Source organism: Pistacia vera, unplaced genomic scaffold (assembly GCF_008641045.1).
Source record: "Pistacia vera cultivar Batoury unplaced genomic scaffold, PisVer_v2 Contig71, whole genome shotgun sequence".
NCBI lineage: Eukaryota > Viridiplantae > Streptophyta > Magnoliopsida > Sapindales > Anacardiaceae > Pistacia > Pistacia vera.
Genome location: NW_022196568.1, coordinates 559,742 through 574,761, shown reverse-complemented (window position 1 = coordinate 574,761; position 15,020 = coordinate 559,742). Strand labels below are relative to the sequence as shown.

General features: G+C 37.8%; 2 protein-coding genes and 1 pseudogene across 2 annotated transcripts; all 3 read left to right on the top strand.

Annotated features, from left to right (window-relative positions):
• The first annotated feature begins 1,008 nt into the window (after positions 1–1,008).
• LOC116114466 (squamosa promoter-binding-like protein 1) lies at positions 1,009–1,760 on the top strand. The gene has a single exon (XM_031400616.1). The coding sequence runs from the start codon at positions 1,080–1,082 to the stop codon at positions 1,494–1,496; it is 417 nt and encodes a 138-aa protein (XP_031256476.1). The 5' UTR covers positions 1,009–1,079; the 3' UTR covers positions 1,497–1,760.
• Positions 1,761–2,385: 625 nt separating this feature from the next.
• Positions 2,386–4,626, top strand: LOC116114467 (pentatricopeptide repeat-containing protein At3g06430, chloroplastic-like). Its single transcript, XM_031400618.1, has 2 exons — positions 2,386–2,866; positions 3,357–4,626. The coding sequence occupies exons 1-2, from the start codon at positions 2,498–2,500 to the stop codon at positions 4,464–4,466; spliced, it is 1,479 nt and encodes a 492-aa protein (XP_031256478.1). The 5' UTR covers positions 2,386–2,497; the 3' UTR covers positions 4,467–4,626.
• A 1,333-nt stretch (positions 4,627–5,959) lies between these two features.
• The window catches only part of LOC116114344, a 46,134-nt pseudogene continuing 37,073 nt past the window's right edge, over positions 5,960–15,020 (top strand).

Sequence of the window (15,020 nt, the reverse complement as noted above, 5' to 3'; positions counted from 1 at the left end):
TGCCTCACATCCACCACTTTAGGAATGTCGATTTAACATCAAGCTGGGAAATTTTCTAGCCAAATTGAGCTGCCAAGCAAGAAGTAACCTTATTGTCATGCCTGCCACCAGAGCAAATGTTCAGACAAAATCCACCCCATGCTGCTGTGCAAACCCTTAATCACAACCTTGCTTTTGTTTGTGACTATACCATTAGGATTAGTTTTTTCTCGTAGATCCACTTCACTTGGATTCTTTCCTGTTTCCAAGGCTTCAACAAGTTTCAGTGCTATTTTTCTCTATCCTTTGACATCTCTTCCTATGCTTCCTCCAGTTTGTGACTTACAGCTTTAGCGCATACTTTTTGGTTCAAGCACAACCATATTACTTCTTCATAACTCAGCCAAGGTCTGGTCCCCTAACCAAAGCTCCATCCTCTTCAGTTTCAGCTTCTTCAATTAGACTCCTGTTGCTACTCGTTTGCAGTCTCATCAATCTTCTTATCCTCCTATTCAGATTCTCTCTCATCAACCCTACATCCTTGTGAATCACAATCCTTTAGATTCAGGAATGAAGACTTAGAGCCTTTGACTGATTATTGTAATGACCAAAGATTACAAAAGTGACCCTCATGTATGATTTGTTTGTTCTTCTGGCATATGCAAATTCCAAATTACTTATGCCCTTAGTTCCTGGATAACTTAAACCAAAACATAAAATTCTTGGATAACTCAGAGAAGTAGACTGCTAACTTCTAATCATGTTAAAGTTTCTTGCTCTCTCTCTCTCTCTGTGTTTTTGTTCGTGAAGCACTATTGCATAAAAGTATATACCTTTTTAGTTTATTAAAATAAAGAATTTGCTTGAAATTTTATACCCAGTTCTGATTAGATTTAGGTGGAAGTCTATGTAAGTCATTAATTCTTAAAGCAATAGATGACCTCATGTTTATGCCGATATTGTTTGTTATTGCATCCTGTTGTTATACATGATTTCTTCTGATACTTGTGTATATCTTGTGCTTCTTTGATGGTGCTGATACGAGTTGTCATGTTCAGGTGGGAATAGAGGCTTGGAAGAGTTCCCGTGACAGTACAGGTATGACACCAAATGATTATGCATGCATGAGAGGTCAGTACTCCTATATTAATCTAGTCCAAAGAAAAATCAACAAGAAATCTGCGGAAAGTGGGCATGTCGTCCTAGATATGCCTGGTGATCATTTGGACTGCATGACCAAGCAGAAACCATCAGATGGGCTTAAATTGTCTGGGGTTGTTAGCTTCCAGACTGAAAAGATTGAAACAAAAGTGAAGCTGCAACATTGCAAATTCTGTGAACAGAAGCTTGCTTATGGAAACCCCAGAACATCACTGGTATACAGGCCTGCAATGCTATCAATGGTGGCCATTGCAGCTGTCTGTGTCTGCGTGGCACTGCTCTTCAAAAGCTCACCCGAAGTTCTTTATGTGTTCCAGCCCTTCAGATGGGAAATGCTCAAGTATGGCTCTAGCTAAGTTAGTTATAATAATTAGTTCCTAGAGACCCTAGGCGGGAACTGCTCTAAGTAAGTGGTTTAGCTAAGGTAATTTATACTAATTGGTTCACCGAGACATGAGCCAGGACTTTTTTTCTTCCCCACATTTTCTTTCCCTTTTTACATAAAGAAGAATGTAGAAGTCCTGCTGATTTGTATGGATTTAGATCTCAGGTGAAAAATAATGTTGTATATGTGTCAATGATAGTTGATTTTAATTTTTATACATGGAAAAGTTCAGCTACATGTTTGTGTTGTCTATACATTTTATTAGACATTGCAGCAAATGTACATAACAGTAATAGTTCTTGTGAGTTTGAGGGTGTTTTTGAAGCAAAGGCATAAGAGTGATTGAGATGCCACATTGCTGCAGTTGCTACTTGACTGTGTTGTTAGATTTAGTTTGAAGAATCCAATGATGTTAAGAAGAAGTTGGAACTCATCAATCATCATCTCCTAGAGGACCTAGACCATTACTTTGAACAAAATTACCAAACTCCAAAAAGTCAACTTGAGTCTTGAAATGAAATAAATGTGTCTGGATCATAAGGACACATGGGATTGTGTTGCTGCTCTGGGTAAACTTAATTGCTGTATAGGGACCATGAAGATTTTTATTATTTCAATAGATCTTTTTTCCATCCAAACTTTATTCAAAACGGATAAATTCTGTGTAATTGAAACCAACTAAAACTCAAGGAAAAAAAAAAATAAAAAAATTATTACCACTGTTGTGACAGGCAGTGGTATCATATAGTAAAGAACTAAAGATTTACAGACAAAATATAAATTTATAATAAGTTCAAAAATTACTTCCTGAATCCTGCTTTTTCATATATGATATAACAAACATGATGTATAATAAAGTATTCTTACAGTAACCTTACCAAGTCACTAAGCCAGTGTTATAGCAAAACCCCATCACTTGAGCAAGGGTTCATTCAGTTTTTCTCAGTCCTTGAGAGTTATTGTTTGGTGGAGATGGGCATGGCATCGATATCTCTCTCATTCTCTTCTTCACTTCTTTCCTCTCCTCTTTCTCACACTCAAGACAAGACCAAGTTCACCAAAAAAAAGTCTCAAGTTTCGAACTTTAAGTTCGTTATTCAGTGTGCATCCCTTGCACAAACCGCCAAAACTGATTCTTCTCCTAAAAAGAGGCTCTGGAAAGAAGGAGAGTACCCTGGCGTTTCTGAGACTTCAATACCTGGTTATCGCTCAAAGAAAACACCCATAAAAAATGTTAAAAAGAAACTTGACCGCAAGGCCAAAGCTAAGGCCTGGGTCAACACTGTCACTGAAACCTTATCTGATCATATTCTCAAGAAGCGGTGGTCCCAAGCCCTTGAGGTTATTTCTGTAATCTTTGCTTTCTGGGTTTTTTTTTTTTTTTTTTTTTTTTAATTCTTCATATTGTGAATAATAATGCTGCAATATATGATGCTTTGAAATTAGAATTATGGATTTATAGTAGTAGAGTTCAAAAATCTAACAGCTGGGTATTGTTGTTGCTTGTTGTGTATATTGTATAATAATTATGACGAAGTTGAATGCTTTTTTTTTGTGGTGTTTCGTGTATATTCCTTAATATTTGCTTTCTGGGCATCTCATTTTTTCAGTAATAAAGCTTCCAAATATAACACTCATAATTTGGATTTATCACCCTGTAGGCCCTTAAATATTTGCTTAAGGTAGCTTTATAATAACGTATTAAAAAAATCAACAACTCTGTAATGTTATAATTGCTTATTGTGTATAGTAGTATTGAAAAATCAGCAACTGAGCATTGTTATTATAATTGCTTGTTGTATATAATGATGGCCAAGTTGGATGCTTTTAGGTGTTTGAGATGCTAAAAGAACAACCCTTTTATGAGCCAAAAGAGGGCACTTATATGAAACTCCTTGTTCTTCTTGGAAGATCTGGGCAACCCCAGCGTGCTCATCAGCTTTTTGATGAAATGGTAGAAGAAGGAATTGAACCCACATCTGAACTTTACACTGCCTTACTTGCGGCTTATTGTCGAAACAATCTCATTGATGAGGCTTTCTCTGTTCTTAACCAAATGAAAACCCTTCCTAAATGTCAGCCGGATATTTTTACCTATAGTACTTTAATTAAGGCTTGTGTTGATGTTTTGCTTTTTGAATTAGTTGAGACTTTATATGAAGAAATGAATGAAAGAGGGATAACTCCAAACACAGTCACCCAAAACATTGTGTTAAGTGGATATGGTAAGGCAGGGAAGTTCGATCAAATGGAGATAGTGTTGTCAGGGATGTTAGAGAGCACAACATGCAAGCCTGATGTTTGGACAATGAATACTGTTATTAGTGTATTTGCTAACAAGGGTCAGGTTGATATGATGGAACGTTGGTATGAAAAGTTTCGTAATTTTGGTATTGAGCCAGAAACAAGGACCTTTAACATATTGATTGGTGCTTATGGGAAGAAACGGATGTATGATAAAATGTCATCTGTGATGGAATACATGCGCAAGCTTCAATTTCCATGGACAACCTCAACTTATAACAATGTGATTGAGGCTTTTGCAGATGTAGGGGATGCAAAACACATGGAATACACATTTGAACAGATGCGTGCTGAGGGTATGAGAACAGATACCAAGACATTTTGTTGTCTAATTAATGGATATGCTAATGCAGGTCTATTCCACAAGGTTATTAGCAGTGTTAGGTTGGCTGCAAAGTTTGAGATACCTGAGAATACATCATTTTGTAATGCAGTCATATCCGCTTGTGCAAAGGCTGAGGATTTGATGGAGATGGAGAGAGTTTTTAAGCGGATGAAAGAGAAGCAAACTCAACCAGATTCTAGAACATTTGATATCATGATGGAGGCATATGCAAAGGTAGGTATGAATGACAAGGTATATGATCTAGAACAGGAGAGACTGAGGATGCTTGCTGAGGCTCCTAAAAACGATTAAGCTACTGAAATGAAGTGTGCGTTGATTTCTGATTGAGAACCTGAGGCAACTAGAAGTGTTATGATTGTCCAAGTTTCATGTGTGACAGACTAGGCTATATCAGCGAAATTACTGATTGAGCAAGCAATTAAAGCTTTTTATTTAAGAAAAGACTGCAATTACTCCTTCTCTATCCTCATGTTTGGTGCAACACTGCTGTAACAGTCCATTGGATATCTCCATTGTTCCACTGAAAACTATTTGGCTATCTTAATTGTGTACAGATTTGATGTAGCAATAGAATTGATGATTGCGTTTCTGTAAACTTGAAGAGATTTTTCTTTTTTTTTTTCGGTTACTTTTCTTTCTGTAATGTGATATTCCAAATAGTGTCAGCATCACATTTCCTGCCTTCTTTCTTTCTACTACGAGGACCTTATGGACGAAGTATATACAATTCATTGTGGTCTGATTCATATTCTTATTTGGCTTGCTTTCCTCCTAAGAAAATCTAAAATTATGCTAAAAGCTTATGCCTGAATTGGTTTGCTATTAGCAGCCGTTTGACAAATCTCAAAAGCAGGAAACCGGGAAAAGAATACTATTGAAATCCCAAGAAAGAAATTGTTGGTGGCAACAGAACAAACCTGAATTGGTATTACACAGTTGCACACTGCTAAAGTGCTAAGCTGAAAGGTCTTACTCTTATCTTTGCTGAGAAATCATCTGATGGTGCAATCAGGCCCCTTTGTTTTGTATATTGTGACTCATAAAATAATCAGAAAATTTAGTAAAATATCTTATGGCTTATGCTACTCAAATCATTTTTTTCTTTTATTTATGCCCGTCATGGGTGATGAGACCAACTCAATCAATGAATGGTTATGGCCTAAAATTGTTCAGTTTCCTTAAATGTGTTCATAATGCATTGCTGGGATAACGTGATCTTTATTATTTAATTGTCATCATAGGGAGTGGAAAAGTCCACCCCAACTTCACCCCACTAAAATATTCAGGAAGTGGCAAAGTAATTCTTACTTCAGCTCAACTGAATGAACCTTGAAACTCTGGCGTTTAAATGGATGATATTCTTCCGTTTCTTCTATAAGCTGACGAAGCAATGTAAAAGGGATCAAACATGATGTAACGTTATAACAGAAGAATAATATTTCATTTCCAGTTGAAATATAATGCGAGTAAACAACCATACGCCGCCATGGATCAGCTTACCCACTTTCATTATCATACATATCTTCCATCATTTCATACCCAAGCAGTGACTCAAACTTACAATTTGTTCTTCTTCTCTCTTTAGCCCTTCAGTTTATGCAACAATAGTAATGGCTCAGCTGGCAGGTCCTGATGAAATAGAGTCTCTCAGGATTGAGTTAGCGGAGATTGGAAGAAGCTTAAGGTTATCATTTAGAAGTTTCACTTCAAGTTTTCGTAGTATTACTGATGTGAACTATGCTCCAGATGATGGTGAAGAGGATGAGGAGGAGGGTGGTGAAAATGAGATGCAATGGGCTGCTCTTCAGAGATTACCAACTTTTGAACGGATTAACACGGCTTTGTTTGATGAAAAAGAGGGAGATGCCACCGGGAAACGTGTTGTTAATATTACCAAACTTGGACCACAGGAGCGTCATATGTTCATTGACAAGCTCATCAAACATATTGACAATGATAACCTCCGATTGTTGCACAGAATTCGAAAGAGAATTGACAAGTAATTACCTTCCTTTCTAAAATGCATAGCATTCTGCCATTTTAACTTCACTGATAATACATGAAATAGCTGGTGTTTGTCTGTCAATATATTTTTACTATTCAAATTTCCATATCTCATTAATTAAACTGATTTGTTATTGGTTATGCTTTTTAGAGTGGGAGTACAGTTGCCCACTGTGGAAGTGAGATATAAGAATCTTAATGTTGAGGCAGAGTGTGAGGTCGTTCATGGCAAGCCTCTCCCCACTCTTTGGAACGCCACCAAGAGCATGCTTCATGTATGTATCTGTGTATTCACTAACTTTTCTTTCACACCATCGATTTAGCAGCAGAGGAGCATTTCTAAAATGTGCTTCACAATCCTTAAAATGGAGTGATCTTGTGGGTTCTTATGCTGAAGATCCTGAAAGCAAAATATCTTTTTGTTTTTATTTTTTGGGGCAGTGGTCGTTGTTGGTAATTTGCATGACCTTTGTGTTTGTGACAGGGGATTACTAATCTGTAGGGTTCAAAACAAGAAGCAAAGCTGAGAATCTTAGAAGATATCAGTGGCATCATTAAGCCTGGAAGGTAAACTCTTGAAATTCCCTGATTTTTAATTAACCAATACATATATATAGCCACCAATGAGGTTTTAGTCTTCTCACCTTCCAATCTTTAAAACCAAATGTTGAGTTTTACACCTTCCCTGAAAGCTGCCTGTTACACGCTTCACGCGATGAATAGCAAGATTTCCTTGATCTTTCTTCTTCTTCTTCTTCTTTTTCTTCACCAGGTGGTTTGTGGGACAGCATATTTCAAAACTCAATTTCTCAAATGTGTACTTTCTATTTTAATTTTTTAATATTTTTTAGGATTAAGTGGCTCGTGTTCCTTGTTAATTGTGGCACGGTGTTGAGGAAGGGATTGGACTTTACTTGTTAAGCTTTTGGAGGGGAGTTTAATTTATTTTATCTTTGTTCTTGTGCACAAGGATTGGAAACAATTTTGAGAATATGTTTAGAACTTTGGCTTGTGTTCATTGCAGGATGACATTATTGCTTGGTGCTCCAGGATGTGGGAAAACCACATTATTGTCAGCGCTCTCTGGCAAACTAAGTCATTCTCTCCAAAATACATTAATCTTCTTTGTTTTTTCTTCTGTCTTGGATTCAGTTCTCTTAAGTTTATTTATTTATATCCTCATCTTTCATGCACAGGTTTCAGGGGAAGTGTCCTACAATGGTTACAGACTAGTAGAGTTTGTTCCTCAGAAAACATCAGCTTATATAAGCCAACATTATCTGCATATTCCAGAGCTGACGGTGAGGGAAAAAATTGATTTTTCTGCACGTAGTCAGGGTACTGGACACCGAGCTGTTAAGCATCATTGGGTGCTCAAATGATGATTTTGAAGTAATTTTCTTGTCATATTAAGCTTATCAAACTGATATTAATCTAGTAATTTTTTCTGTACACGAAAGAGATAATGATGGAAGTCAGTAAAAGAGAGAAAGAGGCAGGGATTGTACCAGATCTTGATGTAGATGCTTACATGAAGGTACGCATATAGCATTTTTGGATGTTTTACTTAGTATCTTCGCTTGATTTCTTAAATGTTGGACACAATATAGTTATACCGTGTAAAAATCTCTAAGTTTTGTATTTATGAGTATAATGTGAAGACTATGTACTAAGAATCTTGCTTATAATTGAGACTAGTTACCAAGTGAAATGAATTGGTTTAGATTTCAGAAAATCAAGTAAGTTTGTTTTCTTCGTTGCAATGCCTTGTTGTCAATCTATATTCTCATACAGAATGATTTAAAACTAAATGCTGGTTAAGAAGTAAATATATACTTTCAAATTTTTTATGCAACTCGGATTTTCTTCAATTGGATCAATCTTATATGGTAATTAGCCATATTTGAGGTCATGACTCTGTTAGACAATTGTACTAATAACAGATAGTAATATTGCAGGTTTTTTCTTTTTCTCTTTTTTTCTTCTGTACATTAGAACCTTCCATTCACTGCTCTGGACCCTGTTGGTAACTGAAACTGATATTGTTATTACAGGCAATATCAGCAGAAGGACTTGAAAGTACAGTGCAAACAGACTACATTTTAAAGGTAATTTCAGCAAGTATAATCCTGCTTCTTCTTTATAACTTACTGAGACATGCATTTTTGCATGGTAATATTTTCTGTGCTTTTTCTTTCAGATTCTGGGACTTGACATCTGTTGGAGATGCTGAGAAGAGGTATCTCTGGAGGTCAAAAGAAAAGGTTGACTACAGGTAGTATTCATATGCCAATGACTATATTATAGATATATGATGATTTAGCTTTTTACTTGAAAAAGACGATCAATGTTATTCTTAGATTTATCTTCTGGTGCTGTTACGTAGGAGAGTTGATTGTGGGGCCAACAAGAGCTCTTTTCATGGATGAAATATCAAATGGCTTAGACAGTTCCAATCTTTTCAAATAGTCTCCTTCCTAAAACATTTGGTGCATATTACTTGATGGTGTTATGGCCGGAGAATACAAAGAAAAGAAAGGAAAAACTGATGAAAGTATGGAAAAGGCTGAGTTTTTTCATTTAGGCTGATAATATATGCAACAATATAACCAAATCATCCACTGTTACAACAACTACAGCAGAGATTTTCATATTTGAATTTAAATTCTAACAGCCAACAAAACATACTCAAAATACATCATTTACATGACTTAATCACACCTAAGCCAGTCAACTAAAATGCACCAAAAACTGCAGCTATACACGTCATACCAACTGCAGAAACAGAATTTAATTGGAGCCAAAAATATTCAACCTGCAAACTGGAAATTTGATTCATTTCCAGCAAAGTATTACTGCATCAACACTCCTCCTTGATACCTTTGTTGGAAACACCAAGTTTGAGCCTAAGATCTTCAAACTTGGCTTTAGGCAATGCTTTGGTCATAATGTCAACAATTTGATTCTCACCCCTGCAGTGAATTAAGGTAACTTCACCATTATACTTAGTTTCCCTCACAACATGAAATTTTATCTTGATATGCTTGGTCCTTCCGTGAAGAACTGGATTTTTGGCCATGGCAACAGCAGACTGGCTGTCACACAGAATTGGAGTTGAACTTCCCTGGTTTTGCTTCAAATCTGCTAGAATTTTCCTAAGCCAAATGGCTTGGTTCACAGCTGCTGCAGCAAATATATACTCTGCCTCCGCTGTGGACTGAGCCACAGTCTCCTGTTTCTTGGATAGCCAACTAATTGCACCAGAGTTTATGTAGAATACATAACCTGAGGTGCTTTTCATGTCATCAAAAGATCCTCCCCAGTCACTTTCGGTATAGCCCGTCAACTTCAAATTTTCAGACCTTTTGAACCAAATGCCAAGCCTGGAGCTCCCTTTCACATATCTTAACACTCTCTTGGCTGCCCTATAATGCAACTCACTTGGACTACTCATGAACCTGGAAAGGTAACTGGCAGCAAACATGATGTATGGCCGTGTGGCTGTTAAGTACAACAAACATCCAATTAGGCTTCTAAACAACCCCTCATTCATTCTCATTGCACCATCATCCTTACTTAGCTTCAAATTGGAAACCAATGGAGTGTCTACAGGTTTGCAACTTTCCATGCCAAACTTTCTAAGGACTTCATTTGCATACCTCTCTTGGCACACAAAAATTCCATTATTGGACTGAAATATTTCCATACCAAGAAAGTATGACTCCGTTTGACTCATTATTTCTACCCATATTCCCAATCCTATTCCCCAAATATTGTTTGGCACATTATTTGAGAAATATTAGTCTATTTTTTAATTACTTTTAGACCCCTAAAGTTTATTAAGTTCATAAATACCCTTAGAAAAAAGTTTAAAAATTAACAAAAACACCCCCACCCACCAATACTTGCCAAATTCCGGCAACCATCGCCGGTGGTAGCCAGAATCTGTCACAACGGTCTACACCACCACCAGAAAAAGTCGGTAATTCACTGATCTGGCCGTCAGCGCTGGCCAAAGATATGGCTGTCGTTGAACTGACGGCCAAAGATATGGCTGTCGTTGACCGTCAACGACATCCATATCTTTGGTCGTCACTGACGGCCAAAGATGGACTTTTGCAACCGTCGACGGCCAGATCTGGCCGTAGATCTGGCCGGAAAAGGCCATATCAACGCCCTACCTGCCAGATCCGACCATTCTGTGGTGTAACGCAATTTTTCGGCCAGATTCGGGCGGTGGTGGCCGGAATCTGGCACTGTAGGTGGTGGGGGGTTTTTTTGTCATTTTACAAAATTTTTATATATTGGGGTTTTTAGTTAAATTAGCAAACCTAGTGGGTTTTTGTGTAAATTTTTAAATTTTACCTCGTAATACTCCCCCATTCAACTATCCAATATTATTCCCAAAATCCTATCCAAAATAATAAAACAAACGGACCCTATGTCATTTCGCCCAAATCTGTTATCTCAAATTCACTTTGCATGGACTTCTTAAACTGACTCAATTGTTCTACATTGTTCCCTGCGATCAGCAGATCATCCACATACAAAGAGACCACAATCAAGTCACCTTTAATCTCCTTAACATAAAGTGTATGCTCATTTGGACTTCTAACATATCCTAGGCTGCTTAGATAGTCATTTATGCGGCTGTACCAGGCTCTAGGTGCTTGCTTCAGGCCATATAAAGCCTTCTTCAGCAGGCACACTTTATTTTCTTCACCCTTGACTTGATAACCTTCAGGTTGCTCCACAAAGAATTCCTCACTCAACCAGCCATTTAGGAATGTCGATTTAACATCAAGCTGGAAAATTTTCTAGCCAAATTGAGCTGCCATAGCAAGAAGTAACCTGATAGTGTCATGCCTGGCCACCAGAGCAAATGTGTCAGAAAAATCCACCCCATGCTGCTGTGCAAACCCCTTAATCACCAACCTTGCTTTGTGTTTGTAGACTATACCATTAGGATTAAGTTTTTTCTCGTAGATCCACTTCACTTGGATTACTTTCCTGTTTCCAAGTCTGTCAACAAGTTTCAGGTGCTATTTTTCTCTATCCTTGACATCTCTTCCTATATTGCATTCCTCCAAGCTTTTGACTTAGCAGCTTTAGCATAACTTTTTGGTTCAAGCACAACCATATTACTTCTTGCATAGACATCAGCCAAGGTTCTGGTCCCTCTAACCAAAGGCTCTTCATCCTCTTCAGTTTCAGCTTCTTCAATTAGACTCTCTGTTGCTACTGTAGTTTGCAGTCTACATCAATCTTCTTATCCTCCCTATTCCAGATTGCTCTCTCATCAACCCTTACATCCCTTGTGATCACAATCCTTTTAGATTCAGGAATGAAGACTTTAGAGCCTTTGGACTGATTATTGTACCCTATAAAAATTCCAACTTCTGATTTTTCATCTAACTTGCTTCTTTTGTTTGTTGGAACCATTACATAGCAAATGCTCCCAAACACTTTAAGGCTACCCACTGTCAGTTTGACTCCACTCTAGGCTTCAAATGGAGTTTGATTCTTGACAGCCTTGGTTGGGAGTCTATTGAGGATATAGACCCTAGTGTTGATAGCTTCAGCCCAAAACATTCTTGGCAATCTTTTCTCTATAATCATACACCTAGCCATCTCCATGAGTGTCCTATTCTTCCTTTCACTAACTCCATTTTGTTGTGGAGTATATGGAGTAGTCAATTGGTGCTTGATCCCTACATCTTTGCAAATGGAATCAAACTCTTTTGATGTGTATTCTGTCCCATTATCACTCCTTATAGTCTTAATTCTCAGCCCTGTTTGATTCTCCACTTGCAGCTTGAAACCTTTAAATATAGTAGCAACCTCATTCTTTTGCTTTAGGAAATACACCCAAGTCATCCGTGTAAGGTCATCAATAAAGAGCACAAAGTATCTGCTCCCACTCATGGATTCAGCTTGCATAGGGCCACAAACATCAGTATGGTTCAGCTAGAGTTTTTCAGTTGCTCTCCAGACTTGATCCGTGGGAAAGGGTGGCCTGCTTAGCTTACCAAGTTGGCCAGCACTGCAAAGACTTTTCTTCTCTTCAATCTCAGGTAGGTCCAAAACCATATTTTTGCTCCTTAGCTCTTTGAGACCATTATAGTGAAAATGGCCAAGTCTTTTGTGCCAAATTTAAGATTCTTCCAGCCTAGATGACAAGGCTAAGTTACTAGGATTCTTCCACTCAACCAGGAAGCTTTTTCCCAACATTTTCACACACATTAGTTCATTTCCATCAGCATCTAATATGATATAAGCCTGGTTTTGAAAATGTAGAGAATAACCATTCTCTAACATTTGCCCAACACTTAACAAGTTTTGACTAATTTTAGGCACATACAAGACATGAGGGATAATTTTGGTGCCTGATAATGTTTGGACAGCCACATCTCCTATGCCTTTGACCTTCACAAAGTCACCATTTCCAATTTTAACTCTGGAACTATATGAGCTGTCTAGATTGATGAAATTTTACAGGTCTGCGGCCATGTGGTTGGTGCAGCCACTGTCAATCAGCCAAGCTTCATTGCTGATCTGTGATATGTAACAGGAGGCCACAAAAAGCTGTTCAGCCTCTTGACATTGCTGCTGATCTTCTCCAACTTGAGCTTGTTTTGTTGGCTGGCTTCCCTTGTTCTTGCAAACCTTTTCTATGTGCCCAAATTGTTTGCAACCTCTGCATTGTATCCCTAGTCTATACTAGCACCTCCTCTCCGAATGCCCTTTCTTTTTGTAGTGAGTACATGCAGGATACTCCTTCACCGTACCTGATTTCTCCCATTGATTATTACTCATTTCTTTCCCCTTTTTATCCCTAGCATACCTCCTGTTTTGTCCTTGTGTAGGCTTGCCTTTTTGGTTTGCTACCATTGCTCCCTCACTTGAGTCTTCTTGCCTCAAGAGTCTTTTTTGCTCTTGAGCTTGGAGTGCATGAACAAGCTCAATCAAGATGATCTAAGACATGTCCTTAGAGTCCTCCCTCAAGGGAAGAGATTTTGGACTCAAACTTCTACGGCAAGCTCACCAAGACCTTTTCCACCACTCTTCTATCTGTCAACTCTACCCTTAACAACCTGATTTTGTTGACAACATTCATTAGCCTGTCAACATAATCCTTCAATTTCTCTGATTCTTTCATCCTCAGCAACTCAAACTCCATTCTCAAATTCAGCACCTGCATGTTTCTGGTTGTGTTACTTTCCATGTATTCCTCTCTCAACTTATCCCACGCCTCCTTTGGAGTCTCATAAGCCATAATCCTTGTGAACATAAGGTCGGTTACAGCTGCATGGATGTGAGATATGGCTCTCGGTGCCTTGGCAGCTTCCTCTTCAGATTCTGATTTGGTTCAAAGTGGGATTTGGTCCCAAGGGTGCTGGCTGCCTATTCTCCTTTACATACTGCCATAGGCCTTGTCCCTGGAGGAAAGCCTTCATTTTCACAGCCCAAATATGATAATGTTCTCTATTGAAAACTGGAGATGACATCAAGGCTGATTAAGCAGCCATTAGTTCAAACAGATGGTCTGAAAACAGGGAGGTTGTTGAATCTAGGGTGGAGTTCTTGAGGACAAGGTGAAGAATTGATTCAGTGTGGGAATAGTTTTTTAGGTTTCTCAAGCTGGCTCTGATACCATTTGATGGTGTTATGGCTAGAGAATACAAAGAAAAGAAAGGAAAAACTGATGAGAGTATGGAAAAGTCTGAGTTTTTTCATTTAGGCTGATAATATATACAACAAAATAACCAAACCATCCACTGTTATAACAACTACAGCAGAGATTTTCATATTTGAATTTAAATTCTAACAACCAACAAAACATACTCAAAATACATCATTTACATGACTTAATCACACTTAAGCCAGTCAACTAAAATGCACCAAAAACTGCAGCTATACACGTCAGACCAACTGCAGAAATAGAATTCAATTGGAGCAAAAAATATTCAACCTGCAAACTAGAAATTTGATGCATTTCCAGCAAAGTATCATTGCATCAACATTACTGATGCCACTGCATTGATTTCACTTCTTCAGCCAGCATTGGAGACTTTCGATCTCTTCGATGACATAATTCTGATGGCAAAAGGGAGGATTGTGTATCATGGGCCACACATTTACATTTGCAAGTTCTTTGAGGACTATGGCTTTAGGTGCCCGGAGAGGAAAGGAGTTGCTGACTTCCTTCAGGAGGTAGATTTACAAGATTCATATTTGTCTCATTTGTACTGTATGAAATGGATCTTTTGGCTAATTTGTATTACTCCAGGTTCTCTCTAGGAAAGATCAAGCCCATTGTTGGTACCACAAAGAGCAGCCTTATAGTTATGTTTCCATTGAACAGTTTGTCAAAGAGTTTAAGGAATCTCATATTGGTTTGAAGCTGGATGAGGAGCTTGCAAAAAGCCATTTATCAAGTCTTAGAGACACAAGAATGCTCTGTCTTTTGAGAAGTTTTCGTTAACCAATTGGGAACTTTTTAAAGCTAGCACAAATAGGGAATTACTTTTGATGAGGAGGAATTCTTTCACTTACATATTCAAATCTACATAGGTACCATTCTTTATTAAAATTATTTCATATTATTATCATCCTAGATCCACATATATGTGCCTTCTAATTCGGAAGGAATTTTGCATTCTTTGTTTGCGTAGCTAGTTATCTTAGCTTCTGTTGGTTTTTAGAGTTGGAGAATACTAAGGAAATAGGATCAAAACAGACGTGAGAGAGAGCTGTAGAGAGAGAAAATCTGAACTGAAATTTTGCTCTGTTTTGCATTAAAAAAACAAGGATAATTTATACACAAAGTCAGTCCACTGT

What these genes read in the sequence shown, in the direction of transcription:
- LOC116114466 (XM_031400616.1), top strand. Translation starts at nt 1,080, where the DNA reads ATGACACCAAATGATTATGCATGCATGAGAGGTCAGTACTCCTATATT.
- LOC116114467 (XM_031400618.1), top strand. Translation starts at nt 2,498, where the DNA reads ATGGGCATGGCATCGATATCTCTCTCATTCTCTTCTTCACTTCTTTCC. An exon ending in GGTGGTCCCAAGCCCTTGAG is followed by an intron (nt 2,867 to 3,356) that starts GTTATTTCTGTA and finishes GGATGCTTTTAG; the next exon opens with GTGTTTGAGATGCTAAAAGA.